The following is a 24,297-nucleotide window of genomic DNA, read 5'->3' on the forward strand; positions in this document are numbered from 1 at the left end:
GCTTCTGAAAAAGAATGATCTTAAATGTTATTAAGAGCTCTTCATAAACTACTGAGCAAGAGAAGTGAATCCTGCGTAGACGCGGTCCGCAGTTCCCAAAGCGCTTCCCCGCCCCGCCCCGCCCCCTGTCTAGGAACACCTGGTGAGGACAAACCTTCGCTAAGAAGCGGAGGCCGCCAGTGCTCACCACACAGGAATGAGGACATCTGGCTTGAGAATACCCATAGTCTGCCACATTCTTCTCTCTCCCCACCCCGCCTAAAAAAAAAACACAGTGAAGCGTAAATCTTGAGTTCTTCGGTACCTTCTCAGAAACGGCGGCGAGGAGGCTTCACAGGGGCTTCCTGACAGGGGATCCAGACGGTGGCGCGGGTCCTCAGGCCCTCTAGGCGGGACAGTCCCCGTACCGAAGGGAGGGCCCAGGAGGGCTGGAGCCGTCCCAGCTCCCTGCAGGGGACCCCGCGTGCTGGCCCCGAAGCAGTGGCAGTCGGGGTGGCGCTCTTCTTCCGCTCTTCTCTTCGGGGTCCCGGCGCCCCTCAGGGCAGGGCGGGAGACAGCTGAGGAGGCGCCCTCAAGTTCACCGCAAGGTCCGGACGCCAGCCCCGCCGCGGCTTCCCCAGACCGGCTTTCCTTCGGCCCTGGCGGATGCGGAACGATCAGCTTGACCCCCACAAGAAGGAGCCGGCTTCACCTGGGAAGCAGCCCAGCAACCCGGAGGCCACGCCTAAGGGAGGAGCCTGCGGACGCCCCGTCGCGTGGAGCGCGCCAGGTGAGCACGCCTGCGCAGTCGGGCCGCAAACAAGCCCGCCCCTTCTCTTCGCCCCGCCTTCGTGGGGCTGGCCCGCGGGTGGGAGGGGCGAGAAGGAAGAGGCGGGGGGTTGGGGGAGAGCGAGCACCAGGAACAGCGCCTGCGCGGTGGGCGTGATCCGGGCACTTAGGGCAGGATGAACGCTGCTTTCCAAGATGGCGACGGAGGGAGGAGGGAAGGAGATGAACGAGATTAAGACCCAATTCACTACCCGGGAAGGTCTGTACAAGCTGCTGCCGCACTCGGAGTACAGCCGGCCCAACCGGGTGCCCTTCAACTCGCAGGGATCCAACCCTGTCCGCGTCTCCTTCGTAAACCTCAACGACCAGTCTGGCAACGGCGACCGCCTCTGCTTCAATGTGGGCCGGGAGCTCTACTTCTATATCTACAAGGGGGTCCGCAAGGTACCGACCCGGGCGTCACCGGGGCCCGCCAGCGGCGTGGGCAGAGGCCGGGAGCAGGGCGGTGACAGCGGGGCCAGGGTGACCGAGACGGGTGGCCGTCGCTCTTACTTTTGAGTGGGCCGGTAACTCCACTGGGGTGCTCCTGAGGAGAGGGGATTCAGGAGTGAGGAGGGTGGTGGCGGTGGCGTTTCGAAGGAGTGGGGGCTGTGGAAAGGGACCGTGGGGCTCGGGGTTCCGCCTGGGAGTCTCCCAGAGGAGCCGGCTGCGTCCCCTCCAGCCTGGTCCATCAGGCTCTGACATGGCCAGGGAGCGGGCCTGCGAGTCCCCGGAAGAGGTGGGGTGGCCGTCTTGTCTGCTTCGATTGCCTCGCCTCCCTGGAGGGTTGGAAGTCTCTCCCTGGGTTAGAGAACAGGGGCGCAAGACGGCTTAGCAAGATCTCTGTAAGGCGGAACCCGGGCCGGGGAGCGGAGGACCAAGACTAGGTCAGAAAGAACCTGCTCGGCACGCAGGGCTACTCCACCTGCTGCCGCACTGACACTTCCTAGGAGCTTCTCCTGGTGTTAACACTAATATTTCCGAAAACATCCGCGGGAGGACGGCTGTCACTGTCTCCGCCGAGGGGACCTTCTCAAAGATTGTTAAGGAGGGTCATCTTGTCCCTGTAGTATGAGAAGGGCTGAGTACTACAGTTCTTGCAATAATGTTTCCAGGTTCAGAGGGGTGGTGTGTGAGTGCCCAGATTAATCTTGTCCAACGAGTCAGACTGTGTCCTAAACAGGGAGGAATATGCCTTAAAAGCTACTTTAAAGGGACCATCCTTCTTGGCGGGTGAGTTACCAGTAATTCTGTGAAGCATGTAAGCATCTTTTAAAGGTATCTCTTTAAAAGCAGCAATTTATTAGAGCTTTTCTTTCATTGGCTATGTAACTATGTTTTCACCGAGAATTGCGTATTTTTGAGATTGTAGTCTTGACTTGATTTCATGGAAGAGTGAGGAAATTAATGCATCCCACACCACCTCCAAATGGGACAAGGTGATAAAAGATTAATTCGTAAATGTATGTTAGCATGAAAATAAATTGTACATAGTGAAGTGTGAACATTCCCTAGGATTTAATATAGCCAGATCCAGTACAGGATTTTTGCTTGTTAAAAGAGCTGGGGAAATGACAGTGGTATCTAAATGTAGCAAGTTGTTTCTTTCGTTCAGGGTGAATCTGTTTTATTAGTGTTTACGATAATAAGTGTTTAGGATATGCTGTTGGAAGTTATTGAAGGTAAATCGCTTGCCCTTTTTTTTTCTCTTTTGGTATTGCAAAAGCTTGAAGTAGTTTTCAGTCTAGGAGCTGAAGTTTTACTCCTACTCCCAACATTGTCACTTACTTGTTGGGTGACCTTGGATAAGTTATTTAACTTATATTTGCACCTCTTTAAAAAGGGAATGTTACAGTGCACATGTTGTAATTAATAATATAATAACTGTGGCCGGGCGTGGCTCATGCCTGTAATCTCAGCACTTTGGGAGGCCGAGGAGGACAGATCACCTGATGTCGGGAGTTCGAGACCAGCCTGACCAACATGGAAAAACCCTGACTCTGCTAAAAATACAAAATTAGCCGGGCGTGGTGGTGCATGCCTGTAATCCTAGCTTCTTGGGAGGATGAGGCAGGAGAATCACTTGAACTCTGAAGGCAGAGGTTGCAGTGAGCTGTGAGATTGCACCATTGCGCTCCATCCTGGGCAACAAGAGTGAAACTCTTAAAAAAAGAAAAAAAAAAACATATGTATATAAAATAACTGTAATGAGCTTTAAGGCCCTGAAACACTCAGTATATGTAAAATATAGTTAAATACTAAGAGTAACTGTCAAATGAGAAGCTGCCATCTTGACGTTGATATTCAGAGTGAAAGGATCAATTTTGTCTCTAGAAATTAAGTTAGAATTTTAAGTTTTAAAAATACAATGTGCCTAAAAACTAAATTAACCAGCAATTATTAATGCAGGCATTACTTTAAAAAAATTTTTTCTGGCTGGGTGAAGTGGCTCACACCTGTAATCCCAGCACTTTGGGAGGTCAACGCGGATGGATCATCTGAGGTCAGGAGTTCAAGACCAGCCTGGCCAACACGGTGAAACCCCGTCTCTACTGAAAATACAAAAATTAGCCGGGCATGATGGCGTGTGCCTGTAATCCCAGCTACTCATGAGGCTGAGGCAGGAGATACCTCTTGAACCCGGGAGGCGGAGGTTGCGGTGAGCTGAGATTGCGCCACTTCACTGCAGCCTGGGTGACAGAGCGAGACTCCATCCCACCCCCAACAAGTGTTTTTTTCTTTGAAAGGTTATTACTTCAGAAGCATCCTAATGGCAAACCCTATCTGGATCCTGTACCCCTGGTTTACATCATAAAGACAGGTTTCTTGCCTGGAAGTATCATTGTAATAGTGTTCTCTTTTAGTGGGATGCTATTCATTGAAGGGTAAAAGTAGGCAAGGTTTTTAAAACTATACCAAAAAATTATTTGAAATAAGATAAATCTGAAATACATAAATTGCCCTTACCTGCACAATTTGAGTGTTTTAACGTGTTTTGAGGGAGGTAAGATTTCATTTTCATGTGGTAGTATCTTGTAGATAAATTTGCATTACGTCACAGACGTTTCAACTCTCTTTTAATTGTAACTTAACATTTTTTTCATGAATGAGTTTGCGTTTATTTATTGTTATTTCTGAGTATAAGTGACTTTTTGTGACTATTTTTTGATGTAAAATATAGGAAATAAATTTTCCTTAATTGGAAAACCAAAATTTACTTTTTAGAGTTAGTAGTTATAAGTCTATTTTTGACAGTTGGCCATTAAACATGTTTTTATTTTTGTTTTTAGAGACAGGATCTTATTCTGTTGCCTAGGCTGGAGTGCGATAGCATGCTCATAGTTCACTACAGCCTCAAACTCCTGGGCTCAGATGATCCTCCCACTTCAGCCTCCCTAGTGCCTGGCACACAGGCATGCACCACCACCACGTCTGGCTAATTTTTTAAAAAAAATTTTTGTTTTTAAGAGATGGAGATCTTGCTGTGTTGCCCAGGCTGGTCTTCCTGGCCTCAAGCAGTCTTCCCGTCTCAGCCTGTTAAAGTGCTGAGATTATGTATGTGACTTACCATGCCCAGCACACAGTTGGCTGTTTTGACTGTTTTTTTTTTCCTTTGAGGCATGTACAATTTTACAATAATTATTTGGATTATCCAGAAGATCTAATTTTGATGAATAAATTCAACTTAAGTCTGTAATGTAAAATGAGTAGAAAATAGGTCTTTTCAAGAACTTAAATCATGAATTACGTGCTGCCATTCCTGAGAGGAAGCATGGAGTCCTGGGGAAATGGAGTGAGTGAGGAAGTAGTCTAACATTCATGCTGAGGAGTGCAATCTTGACCCTTTTAAAACGGTTTACAGATCAGTGTCTGGAGCTAGAAGGAACTTTAGAGTTTGTTATTTCACCTTCCTCAGAGAAAACCAAGGCCAGAGAGGGGATGCAAACCTGTGTTAGAATTTTTTCTCATAGTAAGGAAAATGAAGCCTAACTGAGTCTAAACAACTATCTTAGAAGAGGCTGAGCTTTTTATATCATATACTCCAAGCACTTCAGAATCTACCCCAGCATTTTGCCATATATTATTTTATTGAATCCTTGAGGTAAATTAAAACATCTTTTCACAATCGGGGAAGTTTGGAATGGGGTTTCTTGTATATAGCTCTGCAAATTTATTGAACTAAAAACAGTATTAACATTGATTTAATGCTGACACTAATCAATTCACCAGATTTGAGTGACTACAGTGATAGTAATAATACTAGGCAAGATGATGTGAGGTATTCAGAGCCAAATAAGACCCTGTCCCTCTCTCCTCAAAAGACTTTCAGCTACTAGCTCTCAAACATCTTTATTACATACTTTGTTCTCCTTTTTGAAAAAGAGGTTGTGGTCGGGTGCAATGGCTCATGCCTGTAATCCTAGCACTTTGGGAGGATCACTTGAGCCCAGGAGTTTGAGACCAGCCTGGGCAATGTAGAAATACCCTGTGTCTTCAAAAAAAAAAAAAAAATTAGCTGGACATGGTGGTATGTGCCTGTAGTCACAGCTACTCGGGAAGCTGAGGAGTGAGCATCTCTTGAGCCCAAGATTTAAGGTTACAGTGAGCCATGATTGTGCCACTGCACCCCAACCTGGGCAACAGAAGGAGACCCTGTCTTTTAAAAAAAAATGCTGGGGACTATGTGCGGTGGCTCATGCCTGTAATCCCAGCACTTTGGGAGGCTGAGGCAGGTGGAGCACCTGAGGTCAGGAGTCCGAGACCAGCCTGGCCAATATGGTGAAACCCTGTCTCTACCAAAAATACAAAAATTAGCTGGGTGTGGTGGCGCTCGCCTGCAGTCCCAGCTACTTAGGAGGCTGAGGCAGGAGAATCACTTGAACCCAGGAGGCGGAGGTTGCAGTGAGCCAAGATTGTACCACTGTACTCCAGCCTGGATGACAGAACTAGACTCTGTCTCACAAAAAAAAAAAAAATGTTGTTTGAGGATGTAGGATATAAAAGATGTCAAAGGTGTAGCTGGGCTTATTGGACCAATCCCCTTATTTTATGGAGATCTATTTTTACATAAATATGAATGGTCTACATTCAGATCTCAGCTTAATCATTACTTCCTCAGCAACTCCTTTAAATCCCCAGGGTGTATCAGTTTTCCCCCATTACATGTTTTTGTTTGTTTGTTTGTTTGTTTTGAGAAAGAGTCTTGCTCTGTTCCCTGGCTGGAGTGCAGTGGTGTGATCTTGGCTCACTGCAACCTCCACTGCTGGGGCTCAAATGATTCTTGTGCCCCAGCCTCTTAAGTAGCTGGGATTACCAGCATGCATCACCATACCTGACTCATTTTTGTTTTTTTTTTTGAGATGGAATCTCACTCTGTCATCAGGCTGGAGTGCAGTGACATGATCTCGGCTCACTGCAAACTCTGTCTTCCGGGTTCAGGTGATTCTTCTGCCTCAGCCTTCTGAGTAGCTGGGACTATAGGCATGCGCCACCACACCCAGCTAATTTCTGTATTTTTAGTCAGCCAGAATGGTCTGGATCTCTTGACCTCCTGATCTGCCCGCCTTGGCCTCCCAAAGTGCTGGGATTACAGGTGTGAGCCGCCATCCCTGGCTTTTATTTTTGTATCTTAACAGAGACCGGGTTTTATCATGTTGGCCAGACTAGTCTTGAACTCCTGGTCTCAAGTGATTCACGCCCCTAAGCCTCCCAAAGTGCTGGGATTACGGGTCCTATTACGTGTCCTTAGAGCATCCTGTACTTTGCCTTCCTAGAACTTTTCTTAATTTGTAATTCTCTATGTGATGATCCAATTGTGCCTTCTATAAGCAAAGCTCCTTTAGAATAGGGACCTTATCATTCCTCTTCTCCATCTTCTCAATGCCCAGTTCAGTGTCCAGTTTAGAATTAGGCCCTTACGGTGTATTTGTCGAGTGAATGACTGAGTAAAGCTATGTCTATCTATGCTAAACTTGAAAGAGATCTTTAGAAGCTGAAAACCTATTCAATTTTGGACCTAAAAGTAACTTGGATATTTTTTAATAGCTCGTATCTTTTCAAAGACATTGAAAAATATTGCTAGTAGTTAACAGATTTAACTTTCTTAAAATTGGGAAATCGTATAAGAAACAATGAAGTAATAGTAAACAAATGGCACAGATTACTTTTGATGTACTCTGTCAAACCATGTCACCTACAAGATCCATGTACAGCTTTTAAAAACCATACTCAGGCCATTGGTGGTGGCTCATGCCTGTAATCCTAACACTTTGGGAGGCTGAGGCGGGAGGATTGCAGGAGTCCAGCCTGAGCAACATAGTGGAAACCTGTCTCTACAAAAAAAAAAATTAGCTGGCATGGTGTCATGTGACTCTAGTCCCAGCTACTTGAAAGTATGATGAGGTGGAAGGATCACTTGAACTGGGAGGTTGAGGCTGCAGTGAGCTGTAATTGTGCCACTGCGCTCTAGCCTGTGTAGCAGAGTGAGAATCTGTTTCAAAACAAACAAAACAATCAATAATAAACAAAAACTGTACTCAGAGTTACTTGACAGTCAAGCCAGAGAACCTTACTACCTATCTCCCCACATCTTAAAATTCAAGACCACAAATGTGCTGCCCAGAGAAGTTACTGAAGTGATAACTACAAGAGGTAGGCAGTATATATTTAGAGGGTTCTAAGGCCTTTCCATCTCTAAAGGTTGTATGATTCTGTGCTTAATTCTTTTTTTTAAACGAAAATGGATTCATCATTCTATTGAGGAGATGTCTTCATCTCTTTGATTTATTGCCTACTTGAATTTGAATTGAGAGAGGTGGGGTGTTTGGGAAGCAAGCTGTAAACACTGTGATTTCTAGGTCTTTATGCTAGAAGGGCTTTATGTTCTTGATGCTGAGATGAAGTTGGGAGTCAGTTGATAAAAGCCAAAGTATTTTTTTTTTTTTGAGGTGGAGTCTCGCTCTGTCGTCAGGCTTGAGTGCAGTGATGCAATCTCGGCTCACTGCAACCTCTGCCTCCCAGATTCAAGTGATTCTCCTGCCTCAGCTTCCTGAGTAGCCAGGACTACAAGCGTGCGCCAGCACATCCAGCTAATTTTTTGTTTTTTTCTTTCTTTTTTCTTTTATTTTTTGGATTGGTACAAAAGTATACGTTTTTACATTTTTTTTTTTTTTTTTTTTTTTTTTTTGAGACAGAGTCTCACTCTGTTGCCAGGCTCCAGGCTGGGGTGCAGTGGCACAATCTCGGCTCACTGCAACCTCCGCCTCCTGGGTTCAAGCAATTCTCCTGCCTCAGCCTCCCGAGTAGCTGGGACTACAGGCGCTCGCCACCACGCCCAGCTAGTTTTTCTATTTTTAGTAGAGACGGGGTTTCACCATGTTGACCAGGATGGTCTCAATCTCTTGACCTCGTGATCTGCCCGCCTCGGCCTCCCAAAGTGCTGGGATTACAGGTTTGAGCCACCGCGCCTGGCAAGTTTTTACATTTTAATAGAGATGGGGCTTCACCATGTTGGCCAAGGATGGTCTCAATCTCCCGACCCCGTGATCCGCCCGCCTCGTGTTGGCCACTGCGCCTGGCCAAACCAAAGTATTTTAGAGCCTGATTAAAGAAAAAGATATTGGGTTGACTTGAGAGAGAATGAGCGTTCTGTTATGGGAATGCTCATATGGGAAATATTCTGTCTCTTTGTCAAAAACTGCAGGACCACCTGTTGGTGGCATTGGAGGAATTCCTGCTTTGTGTGGGAGGTTGAACTAGATGCCTTTTAAAAAATTTTTCCCCCACAGACTGGTTGTAGATAACTGTACTGCTTCAGAGAGGGTCGTGTTCACACCCTTCTCCCCATTTGTAATTTTTCATACCTCACTGGCTCCCCATTTATAATTGAGAAAGAGGTTTAGAAGTCTAGAACTTTTTATATTAGATTTACTTTAAGAAATCTTGTACTTAATTTAGTAGGTCACACAGGATTGCTGAATGACTGGAAACCTGTGTTTCTTTTCCAGTAAGGGCTGTTTACTGACTTCTGAAATATTGATGATTTATTTGACTTTGGAATGTTGCATACTGAGGAGAAAGCGTCTTAGTATATCATTTAAAGCTGGAGATACTTTCATACTATACCTAGGTTCTCTTGGTCTTGAAGAGGAGGGTGGTGATGAGATTTTGAAACACTCCACGGGTGGCCTGTAATCCTAGAACTTTGGGAAGCTGAAGCGGGGGTGGATTATCTGGGGTTAAGAGTTCGAGACCAGCCTGGCCAACATGGTGAAACCCCATCTCTACTAAAGATACAAAAATTAGCCGAACATGGTGGTGCATGCCTGTAATCCCAGCTAGTCAGGAGGCAGGAGAATCACTTGAGCCCAGGAGGTGGAGGTTGCAGTGAGCTGAGATCGTGTCACTGCACTCCAGCCTGCGTAACAAAGCGAGGATCCCCCCCAAAAAAGGAGGACTCCATGGGTGGATATGAGCGATGTTGAGAAGCATCCAGAATATGTCATTGAAGTCCATGAGATAGTCATGAATGCCATTCTTTCAGCAAATATTCATGGAGTGTGCCTACCAGATATGAGGTACTGTTTTAGATACTGGGTATAGTCAAAGTCTCTGCCCTCAAGAAATGTGTCACTTACACGATATTGATCATTGTTGACTTAATATGGTTACTGAAGGGTAGTGTGCTTTGATGGAAAACTTGAGCTTGAGCAAGAATCAAAACATAGTAGATTTTGTCACTGAGCGATTTGGCTGTATGGCTAAAGAACCTTATTTTATTTTATTTTTATTTTTGGAGACAGTCTCGCTCTATTCCCCATTCTGGAGTGCAATGGAGTGGTCTTGGCTCACTGTAACCTCCGCCTCTCGGGTTCAGGCCATTCTCATGCCTGAGCCCCCCGAGTAACTGGGATTACAGGCATCTGCCACCATGTTTGGCTAATTTTGTATTTTTAGTTGAGACGGGATTTCCCCATGTTGGCCAGGCTGGTCTTGACTGCCTGACATCAGGTGATCCGCCCTCCTGGGCCTCCCCAAGTGCTGGGATTACAGGTGTGAGCTACCTTGCCTGACCAAGAACCTTGTTTTAAAAATAGAAAAATTTTTGTAGTCTAGAATTTAGTATCTTAGAGAATAATTCTGTTTGTTTCTCAGTGAGGTTAGTTTGTGCAGTAATATGAAATGTGGTCTTGTTTGGTTATTCAGGAGAAGACATTAAAAATAGAAGTAACCTTAATTGTTAGACATTTCCAATTGGTAGAATTCAGTTTTAATTTTCAAGACAGTTGAAATTGACAGTATCAGTGACAAGTTACCTTGGCTCATGCCTATATCCCAGTATATTAGGAGGCTGAGGCAGGAGGATTGCTTGAGTCCCAGGAGTTTGAGACCACCCTGGGTAACATAGTGACATCCCATCTCTATAAGAAAAAATTAGCCAGGTGTGTTGGTACATGCCTGTGGTCCCAGCTACTCAGGTGTCTTAGGTGGGAGAATTGCTGGAGCTTTGGAGGTTGAGGCTGCAGTGAACTGAGATTGTGCCACTGGACTCCAGCTTGGGTGACAGAGCTGAGACTGTGTCTCAAAAAAACAATAAAATAAAAATCGTAATCCTCATTCATCAAGCATTTATTGATGACTGGGTTATACAAGGCACTGCTGTCTATTGTGGCCGATGTGAAGTGTATTTAGACACTCCTGTCTTTAAAGAGTTTGGCTTTTGTTTTTGTTGTTTTATTTTGAACAGGGCTTCATTGTGTCACCCATGCCGGAGGGCAGTGGCGTGATCTTAGCTCACTGCAGCTTCAACTTCCTGGGCTCAGATCCTCCCACCTCAGCCTCCTGAGTAGTTTGGACTATAGGCATGTGCCACTGCGCCTGGCTAATTTTTTTATTTTTTGAGACAGCGTTTTACTCGTTGCCCAAGCTGGAGTGCAATGGCGCGATCTCGGCTCACCGTAACCTCCACCTCCTGGATTCAATCAATTCTCCTGCCTCAGCCTCCCGAGTAACCGGGATTACAGATGTGCACCACCATGCCTGGCTAATTTTTTGTATTTTTAGTAGAGACAGGGTTTCTCCATATTGGTCAGGTTGGTCTCAAACTCCTGACCTCAGGTGATCTACCTGCCTCGGCCTCCCAAAGTGCTGGGATTACAGGCGTGAACCACCACGACCTGGCTAATTTTTAAAAGTTTTTTGTAAAGACTGGATCTTGCTGTGTTGCCTAAGCTGGCCTTGAACTCCTGAGATCAAGTGATCCTTTTGCCTTGTGCTCCCAAGGTGCTGGCATTACAGGTATGAGCCACTGTGCCCGGCTAATTTGGTATTTTTGTATCAATCATTATAAAGTAGAGGTTTTGTGCTCTGCGTGTGGCATAGCAATATAAGTATCAAGTGGAATTAAGGAGTAAAGGTGAAGTGGAGAAGCATTTCTCCGCCTAGTAGAAGAATATTGCATTGGGTTTCAAATAGATGATTTGCCCCAAAATGTCATGTGCAGATTTTTTTTTTGTAAAATTTAAAATTCGTTGCCTTATATTTCTAATTTCAGAAATGCTTTATTTTTATTTCTGACTGAGTTTTAGATGTCAATTGCTCTTTTACTGTTTTTCTCAACTTTTCAGCTTCTCTGCCAGTTGGTAATTTATAAATTGAGAAATTTTTTGTGTTGTCAATTTTATTTTGTAATAGATTTTTTTTTAAAAATAGATATATTATTCTAAAAACATGCCAAATCAGTCTGTGTTACACCTTATCTTGCTTTGTATCGATAGTAAAATGAACTTAAATTTATAGGTTTTATAACAAAGAAGCAAGTGTCATTCATGAGGAAGGAATTTATAAGAATTTTATATTTACAAAGTAACAATCAGGCCTGGCATAGTATTGCATCACACCTGTAATCCTAGCATGCTGGGAGGCCAAGGCAGGAGGATTTCTTGAGGCTAGGGGAGTTGGAAACCAGCCTGGACAACATAGTGAGACCCCATCTCTCCAAAAAGTAAAAATTAGCTGAGTGTGGTGGCGTGCACCCATAGTCCCAACTACTCAGGAGGCCAAGGTAAGAGAGGATTGCTTGATCCCAGGATGGGGGGTTGATGCTGCAGTGTGATCAAGCCACTGTACTCCAGCCTCAGCAACAGAATGAGACCGTCTTAAAAAAAAAAAAAAAGTAAGAATAATTTAGTAAGAGCGAATATTTTAACATTCTCAGTTACCGAATTGTAGATTATTGCTCTGCCATGAAGCTGTTTTTTTCTTTTCTTTTTTTTTGAGACAGAGTCTCACTCTGTCACCCAGACTGGAGTGCAATGGCACAATCTCAGCTCACTGCAACCTCCACCTCCCAGGTTCAAGAGATTCTCCTGCCTCAGCCTCCTCAGTAGCTGGGATTACAGGTGTGTGCCACCGCACCCAGCTAATTTTTGTATTTTTAGTAGAGACGGGGTTTCAACATCTTGTCCAGGCTGGTCTCGAACTCCTGACCTCGTGACCCACCCGCCTTGGCCTCCCAAAGTGCTGGGATTACAGGTGTGAGCCACCGCGCCTGGCCTGTTTTCTTCTTTAGTTGACTTAACCTTTTACTGTTTACCCCTTTTTCTTCTGCCACAGTAAAACTTGTACAGGTGCTCATTCTCTTTACTTGGATCTCTGCTGTAGAGGCTCTGTCTTGCCTTAATGTTTCATTTAATAAATATTTGATTAGTTTTTATATGAAAAGCAGTATGCCAGACTATGGGAAATCAAAGAAGTATGAGGTACGGGCCCTGACCTTAATAGGAGTATCATCTAACCGAGGAGGGACATGATATTCACACATTTGTTCTAAAAGGACTTATTGAGTGCCTGCTCTATATTGTTAAGAATCTCTGCTATCAGAGAGTTCACAGTCCAGTGGAATAATCAAGGGCTTATTCAACTAACATTTATTGGACCTGTGGATCCAAAGATAAATAAGACATAGTCCCTGGCCCAAAGTGCGTACAATCTAGTGGTGAGTTCGGGAGATAAACCAGCAATGATACAGCTGCTAGAAAAGCATTCAAAACTGAACGTTGCCTATTAATAGGTGCTGTGTACAGTTGGTGAGAGGATAAATGCATAACTCTTGACAGTTTATAGCCTTTTTATTTTCTCTTCAAAACCATCCTTTGGGGAATTTTTTTTTTGGGGGGGGCATGGGAGAGATTGTGATGTGTCCGCCAATAGTGAACGGCTATGGTAGAGCTTGATGTTGAACCCAAGGCCTCTGACTAAGCTTCTTACACGAGATTTTCTGTCAAAAAATGAACCATGAGTGATACTGATGTCATTCCTGAGAGTGGGAGATAGTAGGCTAGAAAGTAATTAGGAGGGTTTTTTTTGTTTGTTTTAAACAGGGTCTCGCTTTGTAGCCCATGCTGGAGTGCAGTGGCTCAATCATGGCTCACTGCAGCCTTGATGAACTCCTGGGCTAAAGCCATCCTCCCACCTTAGCCTTCCATATAGCTGGGACTACAGGTGTGCACCACCATGCCTGGCTAATTTTTTTTTATTTTTTGATAGAGACAAAGTTTTGCTGTGTTATCTGGGTTGGTCTTGCCTGGGTTCAAGCAATCCTCCCTCCTTGGCCTCCCACAGTGTTGAGATTATAGGCATGAAACACCATGCTGGGCCAGGAAATATTTTGTAGAAGAGATATGACATAGATACTCTTTTTCTTTTCCTTTTCTTTTTTAAAATGAAAAAGAGTTTCACTTTAGTACCCAGGCTGGAGTGCAGTGGCACAGTCATGGCTTACTGCAGCCTCAACCTCCTGGGCCCAAATAATCCTCCTGCCTCAGCCTCCCATGTAGCTGAGTCTAGAGGAGCATACTACCACACCAACCTGACTAATTTTTACTTTGTTTTTTGGACACAGGGTCTCACTCTGTTGCCCAGACTTGAGTGCACTGGCATGATCTCAACTCACTGCAACCTCCACCTCCTGGGATCAAATGATCTTCCCACTTCAGCCTCCTGAGTATCTGGGACTATAGGCACGTGCCACCACGCCTGGCTAATTTCTGTATTTTTTATAGAGACAGGGTTTCACCATGTTGCCAGGCTGGTCTTGAACTCCTGGCCTGATGTAATCCTCCCGCTACAGCCTCCCAAAGTGGTAGGATTACAGGTGTGAGCCACTGCGCCCTGGCCCATGAGTGCTCTTTTTCTTCTTCTTGCTTATAAAGAAATGAGCTGAACATCCTGGAAGTATTGAAAAGGAAGACAGCAGGGTTTGAGAGATCATTTAGTAATAATAATAGCCAATATTAGTGATCTACTAATCATATTAACATGCTATTAATAATGTTAGCATGTATTATGGATAATTATGAATATTGTTGTGCTAAGAGATTATGCATGTTCTCATTTAGTCTTTGCAAATAATCTTATAAAATAGACACTATTAGTATCCTTATTTTACAGGTGAGAAAACTGAGGTTTGTAGCTATTGGATACTTTGTATAGGTTGTAAAGCTAATAAGCCATTGTCCTGGGGTTTGAATCCAGTTCTATTCAACCTAGTGCCAGAGTGCTTAACAATAAGCTAGGGATTTATATTGTCAGTAAGCACAGAACTAGGAGTCTCAGTGGGAGCTCTGATCTCTGCTTGATATGGTTTATATATTTGTCCCTGCCCACATCTCATGCTGAATAGTAATCCCTAGTATTGGAGGTGCGGCCTGGTGGGAGGTGATTAGATCAAGGGGTGGATTTCTCGTGAATGGTTTAGCACCATCTACTTGGTGCTGTCCTCGTGATAGTGAGTGAGTTCTCGCTGGGACTGGCTGTTTAAAAAAGTGTGTGGCGCGTCCTTGTCTCCCCCTTGCACCTTCTTTCTCTGTGTGAAGTACTTACTCGCCCTTCACCTTCTGCCATGATTGAAAGCTTCCTGAGACCTTCCTAGAAGCCAAGTAGATGACAGCATTATGCTTCCTGTAAAGCCTGCAGTTAAACTTCTTTCTTTATAAATTACCCAGTCTCAGGTATTTCCTTACAGCAATGGAAGAGCAACCTAATACACTGCTAGATGAGAATTTGTTAGTCCAACCTGTGCCCTCTGTAGAACCTCTTTATACTAGCTGTTTTCTCTGCAAGGAATGCTCACCTCCCTTATTTTATGCATTGCTGGCTCCTTCTTGCTGTTTAGATCACAGCTGAAATGTCATCATCCCTCAGAGAACCTCCTCTTGACCATCAATTCATGGTAGCTATTGGTCATCTTCAGTAACATCGCTCTTAACAATCCTTTGGCTGGGTACAGAGGCTTATACCTATAATCCCAGCACTTGGGGAGGCTAAAGCAAGAGGATTGCTTGAGGCCAGGAGTTTGAGACCTTGTCTATGTTAGAAAATTTTTAAATGAGCTGGACACGGTGGCGCACACCTATAGTTCCACGGGATACTGAGGTGGGAGGATCTCTTGAGCATAGGAGTTTGAGGTTGCAGTGAGCTGCGCTCACGCTACTGCATTCCAGCCTGTGTTATTAGAGCAAGACCCTGTCTCAAAATCGTATAATACTTACTACTTGTTGTCCTAGTCTGTTAGGCTACTGTAACGAAATACCATTGATTAGGCAGCCTGTAAAGAACAGAAATTTATTTCTTCCAATTCTGGAGTCTGTGAAGTCCAAGATGAAGGTATTGGCAGATTCAGTATCTGATGAGGGCCCTCTTTCTGGTTGATGTCTGCTCACTGTGTCTTCACATGGTGGAAGGGCAAGGTAGCTCTCTGGGACCTCTTTTAGAAGGGTGCTAATCCCATCCATGGGAGCCACACCATCATGAACTAATCACTACTGCCTCCCGATATTATCACATTGGTGATGAGGTTTCAATATATGAATTTTGCGGGGGACACAAACATTCAGACCATAGCGCTGGTATTTGTTATGTTTTCTTATGTATGCATTTATCGTCAGTCTCTTTCATCTTTCTTTTCTTTTGTTTGAGACGGAGTCTCACTCTTGTTGCCCAGGTTGGAGTGCAATGGCACGATCTTGGCTCACCGTAACCTCTGCCTCCTGGGTTCAAGAGATTCTCCTGCCTCAGCCTCTCAAGTAGTTGGGATTACAGGCATGTGCCACCACAACTGGCCAATTTTTGTATTTTTAGTAGAGATGGGGTTTCTCCATGTTGGTCAGGTTGGTCTCGAACTCTTGACCTCAGGTGATTGCCTGCCTCGGCCTCCCAAAGTGCTGGGATTACAGGTGTGAGCCACCTTTCCCAGCTCTTACACCTTCGTTATTGAACATAAGCTTCCTGAGAGCACAAATAAGCCTTTCTGTCTTAATCATCATTGTATCCCCTGTTCGGTACCTAGAACAGTGCTTGGCTTGTTGCAGGCACTGAAATATTTGTTGAATGAATGAATAAATGACGACTTTGTTGCCTTTTTGTTTGTATGCTGTCCTTTATTTTTGGTGAGAAAGATAACTTCATGGTTTATAAAGTGTTTACGTAGAGCACCTTAGTTCAGCTTTGTGGGAGAGAAGGTCAGGCAGTCATTTATTGTTATTGTTCCTACTTTATGGAAGAAATAGATTCGAGGACGTGGATAATAATTGATAGGATTATTAATAATTGATAGGACAAAGACTTGTGACTTTGTCCAGCGTTTACTTCCTGCATTAACCTGAAGCTGCTATCCCCGCAGTTCTGAGTTTAAAATAGACCAACTCATGTTTGAAGCCTTTTTAGAGGTTGAGATTGCTCCAACAGTGCATATTTTGCCTTTTGTATGGTGATCTGTGTGACTTTGAGCAGGTTGCTTAACCTCTCAGAGCCTCAGGTTTCATTTTTGTAAATAGAAATGAGAATATCTGTCTTGTCTACTTTACTGGTTTTTAGGATTAGCGAGATAGTTATATAAAAGCTCTTTCAGAAATGGTAAGGTACTGTCAAATGTAAGATATTTTCTTTAGTTATACAAGGATATATCAAAGGGCTGGAACTGACTTTTTCTGCTATCTCTCACATGTGACTTGCTAATTGACTGCTGTTTTCTTTCATCTGGAGCCCTGCTAGGAGAAGGGGGAACTGGGTAAGAATAGGGAAAGGAGAGCAGTCTTAGAGACCAGAGAGAGATTACTGGGAGAGCAGTGTGGGGATTTTAAAAGGTTGAAGAGACTCTGGGGAGAAGGGAAAGCAGATAGAGGAGCTCAGCCTTTTCCAGCCCTTTGTAGATGTGCAGACTGTGTCTGCTCCATTAGACAGCATTCACTGATGAGGGCTCCTTAACCTGACTAGAATTTAGCGGGTAGCCTGAATGGGAAAAATATTTCACTTTTTTTTTTTTAACTGATTTTTGACATTTAACATGTTCTTCAATTATGAATTTAGGCAACATCACAGTAATAACGGAACCTATGGCTATTAATGAAAATCGCAGATACTTTCTTTTTTTTTTTTTTGAGACAGAGTCTCCCTGTCATCTAGGCTGGAGTGTAGTGATATGATGTGGGCTCACTGCAACGTCCACCCCCCAGGCTCAAATGATCTTCCCACCTGACCTTCTCAAGTAGGTGGGTCTACATGAAGATTGGCTAATTTTTAAATTTTCTTTCTTTCTTTCTTTCTTTTTTTTTTTTGTGGAGACAAAGCCTCATATATTGCCCAGGCTGGTGTTGAACTTGAACTCCTGGGCTCATGGGAACCTCCTGCCTCAGCCTCCCAAAGTGTTGGAATAAGAGGCATGAGCCAGCACTCCTGGCCCACAGATATTTTCAGATCACATTGTGGTTGTTGCACATGTGTCAGATATTTACATTCACCATTACTTTGAAATTACCGTTAGATCTTGTTACTTGATATGTAATTAAGAAATTTTTGAAAATTTATAGTTGTTTAGTATAATACAACTGTACTTTAATGTAGTTTTGTTTTGTTTTTTTTGTTTGTTTGTTTGTTTGTTTTGGTAACAGGGTCTCACTGCAGCCTTGACCTCGTGGGCTCAAGTGATCTTTCTGCTCTGGCCTCCCAGAGTGCTGGGATTATAGGTCTGAGCCACCGTGCCTGGCCATAGATTTCTTTTATAAATTTATGTACTTAAAAATTATTGGAGCCAGGTGTGGTGGCTCACACCTGTAATCCCAGCACTTTGGAAGGCTGAGGTGGGCCGATCATCTGAGGTCGGGAGTTCAAGACCAGACTGACCAACATGGTGAAACCCCATCTCTACTTAAAATACAAAAATTAGCTGGGTTTGGTTGCAGGCACCTGTAATCCTAGATACTCGGGATGCTGAGGCAGGATAATCGCTTGAACTCAGAAGGCAGAGGTTGCAGTGAGCCAAGATCGCGCCATTGTACTTCAGCCTGGGTGATAGAGCAAGACTCTGTCTCTAAATAAATAAATAAAATAAAAATTATTGGGGCCTAAGTGGGAGGGTTGTTTGAGGGTGGGAGTTTGAGACCAGCCTCGGCAACACTGTGAGAACCCCATCACTGCAAAAAATTTAAAAAAATTGGGCGTTGTAGCACATGCCTGTTGTCACAGCTGTTCAAGAGGCTGAGGTGGGAGGATTACTTGAGCCCAGGAGGTTGTAAAAATAATTGTAAGGAGTCTATGGCACAGAAAGTTTAAGCACCCTGATTTAGCTAAGTCTTCACTTAACTTTTTTAGTATCACATGTGTGATTGAATATAAGAAGGGTAACTAGTTTCTCATGTCCTGTGAAGAGAAACTTTTAGCTCCATGAAGCGCTCTCTTGTGGTATTTTCACTCAGCAGTTGCTTATCTGGAGTTCTAAGCTGGCCATGCTTTTGCTTCATTTTTCGTCTTCCTGCTCCTTCTTGCTGCCCTAACTAGAGGGCAGAATACGTGAACTACTCTACAAGGTGGACTCTGTTGGTTCAGATAATAGGTGATGACAGTAACGTTTGCCTCAATTGCAGCAGGGACTTGGAGAAGCTTTAATAAGATGACATTTGAATTAGGGTGGCTGGTCAGCTGAAAGGGGAGGGGATTCTAAACCTAGAGAATTAGCAGCTCAAGGCCTAAGAATGTGGCATTTGATGGCTCCTTCTGGGAGTCTGAGCTGCAGTGTGAGGGCTGAAGCTTGTGCAAGGCTTGGGAGGGTAGGATTATCTTCCTTAGTGGTAGTCATTTAAATGTTGGCTGTATCCTAGCCTCTTTTAGAATTCGTAGTATGATTTTTAAAATACGTTTTAAAATATATTTTCTTTTGGTACTATTTCCAAGGTAATGTACTACATTAGTATATTGTCCTTCTTTAGGGCCGAAGTCATCAGATTCTGTCAGTGCTGTCTCTCATGGGGTGCCATCGCCTCCCTTCCTTTCTCAATGCTTTCAGCCCTGCCTCACTGCTACTCTTTCACGCATTACGCTGTTCCAGTGCAGTGGTCAATCATTATAACTCCCCTTGTATACGGACTTGATCCCAATCTTGGCTAAAGTGAATCCTCTGCCTACTGCACATCTGCATGTGCCCCTGCACGTGGTTGGAGAATAGGACATCTGTGTTGCCTGAACGCCCCTAAGATTCAGAACCATCACCTCGAAGGGGTATATGGCACTGACAAGCACCACACTCACCCCACCCTCTAGATGACAATTTTTTTTTTTTAAGATGGAGTCTCACTTCATTGCCCAGGCTGGAGTGCAGTTCTGTGATCTTGGCTCACTGCAACCTCCGTCTCCCGGGTTCAAGCAATTCTCCTGCCTCAGTCTCCTGAGTAGCTGGGATTACAGGCATGCACCACCATGCCTGGTTAATTTTTGTGTTTTTAGTAGAGACTGGATTTCACTATGTTGGTTAGGCTGGTCTGAAGTCCTGACCTCATGATCTGCCCTCCTTGGCCTCCCAAAGTGCTGAGATTACAGGTGTAAGCTACCAAGCCCAGCCTAGATGACAGTTTTACAACTTTGTCCTCAGATCTTCAATAACCTTCTTCCCTATCCTTATTCTTAGTTGATGACTGTACTTCTTATTTCACTTAGAATATTAAAGCAGTCAAAAGAGAATTTCTCCAGATTTCTACCTTCACGTCTCAGCTCTGGCATCTGTACCAGATGCCTTCCCTTGTATTGCTAAAGAACTCTGCCCCTGTCTAAAGTCACCTCCCCCACTCGCTTGCTAAATCCCACCTCGTTTTGCCTAATCAGTATTCTCTTTCCTACACCATCAACTCTTCTCTCCCTACAAATGTGTCGCTGTTTCTCTCATTTTAAAACAGTTGGCGGGGAGAGACTCTTTCTGACACCCACTCGTTTTCTTTCTTTCTTTCTCTTTTTTTAAGGCAGGGTCTCTGTCTGTCACCCAGATTGCAGTGTAGTGATGTGATCAGAGCTCACTGCAGCCTGAAACTCCTGGCCTCAGGAGATCCTCCCACCTCAAACTCCCGAGTCGCTGGGACTACAAACACACACCACCACACCTCTGGTAAATTTTTACATATTTTGTAGAGATGGAGTCTCACTATGTTACACAGGCTGGTTTTGAACTCCTGGGCTCCAGAGATCCTCCTGCTTCATCCTCCGACACTGTTGGGAGTACAGGCATGAGCCACCGAGTCTGGCCCACCACTCATTTTCTATGGGTCATGTGCCTCCAGTAGCTGCTGCCCCACTTCTCGGCTGCTTCTTAGAGCAAAGCACCTCTAGTTGTTTAAATTGTCTCAATCCTCAAAGGGTGATCCACAGACCAGCATCATCAGCGGTCACCTGGGAGCTTGTTGGAAGTGCAGAATATTGGCTCCATTTACTGAATTAAATCTGCAGTCTAAGATGAACCCCAGGTGATTCATGTACACACTAAAGTTGAAGAGGCACTTGTCTTTACTGCCTTTCTTTGATTCTTTCACTGCCTCTTAAAACTTAATCCAGCTGGGTTTGGTGGTGCATGCTGGTAATCCCAACACTTTGGGAGGCTGAGGCGGGCAGATGGCTTGATCTCTAAGGAGTTCGAGACTAGCCTGGACAACATAGTGAGACCTCATCTCTATTAAAATTAAAAAAAAAATCATCTGGGAATAGTGGCATGTGCCTGTAGCTACTTGGAAGGCTGAGGTGGGAGGATCGTTTGAACTAGGGAGACAGAGGTTGCACTGAACTGAGATAGAGCCACTCCATTCCATCCTGGGTGAAAGAGCAAGATCCTGTCTAACCTTGATCCAGTTTTGGGAGGCTGAGGTGGGAGGATCACTTAAGGCCAGGAATTTCAGAACAGCCTGGGCAACATTGCGAGACCCTGTCTTTACAAAAAAATTAAAAATTAGCCAGGCATGGTAGTACACGTCTGTAGCCCTGCTACTTGGGAGGGTGAGGCTATAGGATGGTTTAAGCCCGGGAATTCGTGGCTTCAGTGAGCTATGATCATATCACTGTACTCTAGCCTGAGTAACAGAGCAAAACCCTGTCTCTAAAAACAAAAAGCTGGGCGCAGTGGCTCACAGCTGTACTCCCAGCACTTTGGGTTGCTGAGGCGGGTGGATCATGAGGTCAGGAGTTCGAGACTAGCCTGGCCAAGATGGTGAAACCCCATTTCTACTAAAAATAAAAAAAAATTAGCCAGGCGTGGTGGCACGCACCTGTAGTCCCAGCTACTCAGGAGGCTGAGGCAGAAGAATTGCCTGAACCCAGGAGGTGGAGGTAGCAGTGAGCCAAGATTGTGCTGCTGCACTCCAGCCTAGGCGACAGAGTGAGACTCCGTCTTAAAAACAAAAACAAAAACTTGAATGCAGTCAAATTATTTCTTCTTGCTGTTTTAAGTGTACAATTGAATGATTTTTAGTAATTTATTGAGTTATACAACTATCACTATAGTTTTAGAGCAGGAGAGATTGGTTTTTAAATTTAATTTTGTATTTCAATTATGCAGAACATTTACATAGGTCCAGCATATAGAACGAGGTTAAATTCAGAGGTCTGTCTTCTATTCCTGTCCTCCATACCCCTCCTAGCTCCCTTGCTGTAACTCTAGATAATATTTTATTTGTTTTTGACTTATTCTTTTGTTGTTACAATAATCAGATGACATTTCAACAGAGATTGGAAGGAATTGAGGGAACATACTGTGTATGGTATTTTGCATCTTGTTTTTTCTGCTTAATGATCTGTATTGGAGATCTTTCCATATTAGTGAAAGAGAACTTCTTTACTCTTTCTTGTCATTGCTTTATACTCCATGCTGTGGATGTGCCATAATTTATTTAACAACGTCACTCTTGATTGATGATCCCTTTAAAAAAAATGTATATAGTGCTGCAGTGAATAACCTCACATGTATGATAAATTTCCAGAGGAGGAGGTACTGCTGGGTCAAAGGGTAACTGCATTTATATTTATATATGTATATTTATTTATTTATTTTTGAGATGGAGTTTTGCCCTTGTTGCCCAGGCTAGAGTGCAGTGGTGTGATCTCGGCTCACAGCAGCCTCTGCCTCCCAGGTTCAAGTAATTCTCCTGCCTCAGCCTTCCGGAGTAGCTGGGATTAGAGGCATGCGCCGCCATGCCCAGCTAATTTTGTATTTTTAGTAGAGACAGGGTTTCTCCATGTTGATCAGGCTGGTCTCAAACTCCTGACCCTATGATCCACCTGCCTTAGCCTCCCAAAGTGCTGGGATTACAGGCATGAGCCACCGTGCCCAGCCTGTTGCATGGTTTAAACTTGTCTTTCCTTTGCTCTTGCTGTTTGACTACTATGATTGTCGTGCCACCTTTTCACACAACGTTGGAATTTTTGGTTTGAATCTCTGTTTGCCCCACTGGACTGTGAATCTTGAGCGTAGAAACCGTATCTTATTGATCCATATCCATCACAGTGCCTGGATGTAGTAGGCACATTGTGTTCATTTTTAAATTGAACAAAATTTGAATGAATTTGTTGAAATTATAATTCTCCATCAAGGACTCACTTGAATAAATTAGATAATTTCTTTTTTCTTTTCTTTTTTTTTTTTTGAGACGGGGTCTTGCTCTGTTGCCCAGGCTGGAGTGCAGTGTGATCTCAGCTCCTGCAACCTCTGCCTCCTGGGCTCAAGCCAACCTCCCACAGTCTCCCAAACAGTGTGACTACAGTTGTGTACCACTATGCCCAGGTAATTTTTGTGTTTATTTTTGTAGAGACAGGGTTTTGCCATGTAGCCCAGGCTGGTCTTGAATTACTAGACTCAAGGTATTCACCTGCCTTAGCCTCCTGAAGTGCTGGGATTACAGGTATGAGCCATTTTGCCAGGCCCTTAGATAAGCTTTCAAAACCCCTTTCACGAGCCACAATTGTCTGCTAGTTAGTGGAGCTCACAGACATAGTCTTGCTAGTTCTTTTGCATGGATTGAGAGGCTTTTAGAAATCAGTCACTGCATTGGGCGAGGTGGCTCACGCCTGTAATCCCAGCACTTTGGGAGGCCGAGGTGGGCAGATCACCTGAGGTCAGGAGTTTGAGACCAGCCTAACATGGTGAAACCCTGTCTTTACTTAAAATACAAAAATTAGCCAGGCGTGGTCATGGGCACCTGTAATTCCAGCTACTTGGGAGGCTGAGGCAGGAGAATTGCTTGAACCCGGGAGGTGGAGGTTGCAGTGAGCTGAGATCACACCATTGCAATCCAGCCTGGGCGAGAGAGCGAGACTCCGTTTCAAAAAAAAAAAAAAGGAAAAAGAAAACTTGGTCACCGCTATGATTTCAATATCTGTCCCCTCCAAAACTCATTTTAAGATTTAATTGATGTGGGGCCTTTAAGGGCTGATTAGATCATGAGGACTCTGCCCTTATTAATGGATTAATGTCATTATTGAGGGAGTGAGTTAGTTATTATGAGACTGGGTTTGTCATAAAAACAAGTTGGCCAATTTCCTCTCTCTATGTTGTGCACTTGATTCTGCCTTCCGCCATGGGATGACCCTCACCAGATGCCAGCGCCATAATCTTGGAGTGCCCAGCCTTCAGAACCATGAGCCAAATAAACTTGTTTATGAATTAGCCAGTCTGTGGTATTCTGTTAATAGCAGAAAATGGACTAAGACAGTCATAGTCTCAAATCTTAACGTTGTTAGAATTCTTTTGGGCTAACCCAGGAAGAAGTTTTATATAGTGTCTCGATTGCCTGAAACTAGCTTTGTTTGGAAGTTTGCTTTTCCTGTCCTGGTGTCCTGGAAAACAATGCTTGCACTCTCCCTTCCAGAAGCAGATGGCTTTGCTGCTATCCATACTTCTTTCCCATTAATTATAGGAATTGCACAACTCCTTACATTGCCTTTTTGACCCCTTTGGATTCTAGAATAGGCATACATGTAGTTAGCAAGACTAAAGACATTATTAGCTCAGCTAATTAAAAAATGATGGGTGTCAGGCTCAGGGCTTTCCTTGATGTGGCAGCAGTTTGACTTTGCTAGGGAGCTCAGAGAGTGTCTCACAAGTTGAGCTGAAAAGGCTTCACAGAATCCTGACTGATATACTGGAAGTGCCACATTAGACCAGGCTTTGGTCTATTTGCCACTCCTGGC

At 44.2% G+C, this 24,297-nt stretch overlaps 1 protein-coding gene across 7 annotated transcripts in view; it reads left to right on the plus strand.

Moving 5' to 3' along the window:
- Nucleotides 1-911: 911 nt before the first annotated feature.
- Nucleotides 912-24,297, plus strand: part of WDR20 (WD repeat domain 20) — an 89,019-nt gene continuing 65,633 nt past the window's right edge. For 5 of the 7 annotated variants that reach the window (XM_012471214.3, XM_012471215.3, XM_012471216.3 and 2 more), the window contains exon 1: nucleotides 912-1,212. In XM_012471214.3, the coding sequence (XP_012326637.2) occupies nucleotides 964-1,212 (249 nt within the window). In that variant the 5' untranslated portion in view covers nucleotides 912-963. The remainder of the gene's footprint in view (nucleotides 1,213-24,297) is intronic. The other 2 variants (XM_012471217.3, XM_064375223.1) reach the window with 2 other exon arrangements.

This window comes from Aotus nancymaae, unplaced genomic scaffold (assembly GCF_030222135.1).
Source record: "Aotus nancymaae isolate 86718 unplaced genomic scaffold, 86718_ANA_hifiasm-v0.15.2.pri h1tg000011l, whole genome shotgun sequence".
In the NCBI taxonomy this organism is placed as follows: domain Eukaryota; kingdom Metazoa; phylum Chordata; class Mammalia; order Primates; family Aotidae; genus Aotus; species Aotus nancymaae.